Source organism: Pterocles gutturalis, unplaced genomic scaffold (assembly GCF_000699245.1).
Source record: "Pterocles gutturalis isolate BGI_N339 unplaced genomic scaffold, ASM69924v1 scaffold16366, whole genome shotgun sequence".
NCBI classification, from domain to species: domain Eukaryota; kingdom Metazoa; phylum Chordata; class Aves; order Pterocliformes; family Pteroclidae; genus Pterocles; species Pterocles gutturalis.
Window position 1 is genome coordinate 4,841 of NW_010098120.1, and position 3,520 is coordinate 8,360.

A 3,520-nucleotide genomic window follows, 5' to 3' on the forward strand; every position below is an offset into this window, starting at 1 on the left:
AGATTGTGTGGGGAGCTGAGGGGTTACGAAAGATAAATAAATCTTTGGCATCATGGAGATTTTCCCACCCTCCAAGCCATTGTCCAGAAAACTTTAATAGTACAGCAATATTTCACAGTAAGTTCTTTGATGCCAATATTCCAAAACATTAAAATTGTGCAATTACTCTTGAAAATTAACATTCCCTTCTCCTCTTGCCTCCAAAAAGGCCTGTGACTAGGGTACAGTTTTGGCCAGTCTTCCTTATTTGCTCAGATGCTTTCTGAGACCGCCTTCTGTTTTAAAAGCCAGATCCAAGAACAGACTTCAGCAGAACGTACAGTTCAAGTCCAGACACACAGAACCCTCCCTTCTTTCCCATTTAATTTAACCTTGAAGAGATGAATGTATTTTTAACAAAATGCATTTAAAACTGTCAACGAGTTACGAGCTGTAGGCATGTAAATAAGAAAGGGTAAAGGTTGAACTAACAGGGCACAGCAAGACTTTTACTTCCACTTTGTCCTTCACATGTTTTTGTTATGCCTCAGTTTCACCTTGTGAAGAGATAAGGCACTGTAAAAGTGATTATACTCTATGCTAAAGTGAAGCGCTAGTTTTGATTTAAGCACAATTAAAATGAGTTGCAAGAGGATAACTGAATTTATTTGCTCCTTAACAGTATTCACAAATAAATCAATTAAGCACCTGCAAATGCACATCAGACAACTGAATTAATTTTAACTGGTGTAACAGTGGACAGCTGTATTTTACATTTTCAGTGTACCGGAAACTTCTCTAGTGCTACAAGTTTAATTAATAAAGTGCATTCAAAACCTTGAGAAGACAGATGAATTAGTATTATCTTATTTCAATGTAGGTTTAACCACTTAAATAGAGAAGACTTCCACCCAAACCTTTTAACATTTTCCTCTTCATTCTCCTTTGTGTCTGAATTGGAAGCCTCTCTGTTTTCCATCAAAGCTTCGTAAGTCTTTTGTGCTCGAACAATTTCTTTGTCTGCACTGAAGTGCACCATTTGTCTGCTCAGAAGAGGAACAACTAAATTGAAGTTGTCAATTCTTTTGTTTAATTTCCTGATATCTTCTGTAAATTGCTCACAAATACGATTCCACTGCTTTTGCCTATACGGTGTCATCGGCTCACCAAGGTTTCTTCTAGATGCCACTACACTCTTCCTTAATTGCTCAATAGTTTCCCGTATTTCTTTCTGCATCAGGATCCACTCTGGCTGGTATCCATTGTCTATCAGAATCCTGTTCAAGTTGTGAGTCATAGGGTCGATATGTGGACAATCTGAAAATTTCTGCAAAGGTTTTCCTTTGCCACTGAGATTGTCAAAGTCTCCTTTCGCCATCGATTCCTGGATGAGGTCCTCAACTAACCGTTCAACTGCCTGAGTTATTTTCACCTTTTTGCTCTGCCTCACATCTTTGGCTTTCATCAGGTCAGTCACAGCGTACTGGCTTTCAAGCCTCTGCTTCCGGTACTCCAACACTTGTTCAGTTGCACGGTCTACTCGAAATTGCATATATTGCTTTTCTCTTTGGCTTGGTGTTCCAAACCCAACACCTTCAAAACTCAAGTAGTGTCTATGCTGTGGTGCTTTTGATTTGGACTGGTCTTCCTCCTCTTCATTATTCTCATTTGATCTCTTTTTGGTCGCCACATCACTGAGCACGACTCTGTATGCTTCTTCTACTTTCACAAATGCTTCAGAATCAGCTGTGGTAGAACCACTGTCAGGATGGTACTTTTTGGCAAGATTTCGATATGAGTTTCTGATATCATCAAGGGAACATCCTTCCTCAAGCTCAAGAATTTTGTAAGAGTCCTTGACGTTGCTTTTAGGTTTGTAACCCGACAACATTCTGTTGCCACAAATGGAGGGAAACGGCTTCAGATTTCTTGGAACCATTGCTGGATGTACCATTAAATGATGCCCTATGTTGTTAGTCAGCATGACAAAGCCACTTTATATTTCTTCAGATGCAGCTACATTATAAACAATGACCTATAAACACATTTTTATAAATATTGCGTTAAATATGCTACATTATTTAAGTCTTAGCTTTAACTTGTTATATAATTTAAAGAAATCTCTACAAAATTTCAGAACAGCATACAATGTTCTTTTCTTTTACAGATTAATATTGAAGTCTGCATTTTTTATTTACTACTATTGAAGTGGTAGCATTACAATGTAAAGGAAAATTAATCACAATATCATTTTCTCCTGGTATAGCAACAGTAGCATAGGATTGGTTTGCACTGCAAAATTCACAAAAGGCTTTATTGCCTTTCTGCAAACTCAGTGCAATGTGAACTGGAAATCTGCTTTATGTTGAGCCATAACTGTGCTGAAACAAATCTCTCCCTTTTCCTCTACACAACTACATTCAGCCATCAACTGAATTTTCTATTCACATGCATCAGTGCCTCAAGACATACTACCTGGTGCATTCTTGAAGGATTCCATTACAATACCCTTTTGGTATTTTGCAGCAACCAGTGAAGTAGTGTTCAGATTATAGATTCATTTAGATTAACTCTTGTATCCCAGCAGGGCTCTCACATCCTAGTGGCCAACCTCCTTTGTTTGTGTCAGGTAAGGTTATAAATCTGGAACTCAGAACAGATCAATAGCAGACAGCATCTCATTCTGTCAGGTATACCATTGCTTCTGAATTATTTTGGGAAACAGCAAAAGGAACACCTTTAGTAAATGTCAACATACGTAAATCTTCATATAAAACTAAAAGTAGAAAAATATCGTACAAACTGCACAGATAAGTTACACATCAGCTAACTTCTCTTTATTAATGAAAACCCTAAGACCATGCTGCATGCATGGTGCTAAAGAGTGTCCTTTCACAGATTCATCAGTGACTGCAACATATCCTCTGCCAACTTCCTTTCCAAACAAAAAGCTAGGTTAGATCAAGGTTAGGTTTAAGGAATAAATAGCATTCATATGTTTGCATATACCAAACTGTCCTGCACTAACCCATCTGAAAAAAGCAGGGAGAGAAGATGTAGTTGGGACTGGATGAAAGACTGGATCAATCCTGAATGATTTCACTTGATTTTTACCCGGGTAAGGTATTAAACCATCAGTTTGTGGTTATTATAATGGACCTTATTAACTTTTTTCCATTTATGATATAGTGATTTCTCTCCTAGGCGGTTGGCAAAGATAATTTAGTTCTATACAGCCAGAAAAATCCACATAACTACTAGAATGGAAAGATAAACACACTCTTGAAATTCAACATATCGATCAAAAGCAGACATCATAATCCCGTACACCTGATTTTAATATACTTGTGCTTAAAAAACTGTATCAGGCTGCATGGAGTACAGCCCACAGCACCGCAGGCTGCCTGTTGGGGGGATTTTTATTCCCCGGCCGTTTGAACTCAGCTCTCCCTGCTGGGGCCAGGTAAGCGGGGGACAAGACCGCGCACTCCCCGCCCCCGGCAAGGCCGAGGAGGGCGAGGCCTAGCCCCCGAGACGGCCT

At 39.0% G+C, this 3,520-nt stretch overlaps 1 protein-coding gene across 1 annotated transcript; it reads right to left on the bottom strand.

Moving 5' to 3' along the window:
* Window positions 1-850: 850 nt before the first annotated feature.
* On the bottom strand, window positions 851-2,010 carry DNAJC28 (DnaJ (Hsp40) homolog, subfamily C, member 28). Its single transcript, XM_010087856.1, has one exon. It carries the CDS (start codon window positions 1,961-1,963, stop codon window positions 851-853), a length of 1,113 nt encoding a protein of 370 aa, XP_010086158.1. The 5' UTR covers window positions 1,964-2,010.
* Between the last annotated feature and the right edge of the window lie 1,510 nt (window positions 2,011-3,520).

Bases quoted from the DNA above. Each gene is read 5' to 3' on its own strand.
- DNAJC28 (XM_010087856.1), bottom strand. From the start codon at position 1,963: ATGCTGACTAACAACATAGGGCATCATTTAATGGTACATCCAGCAATG.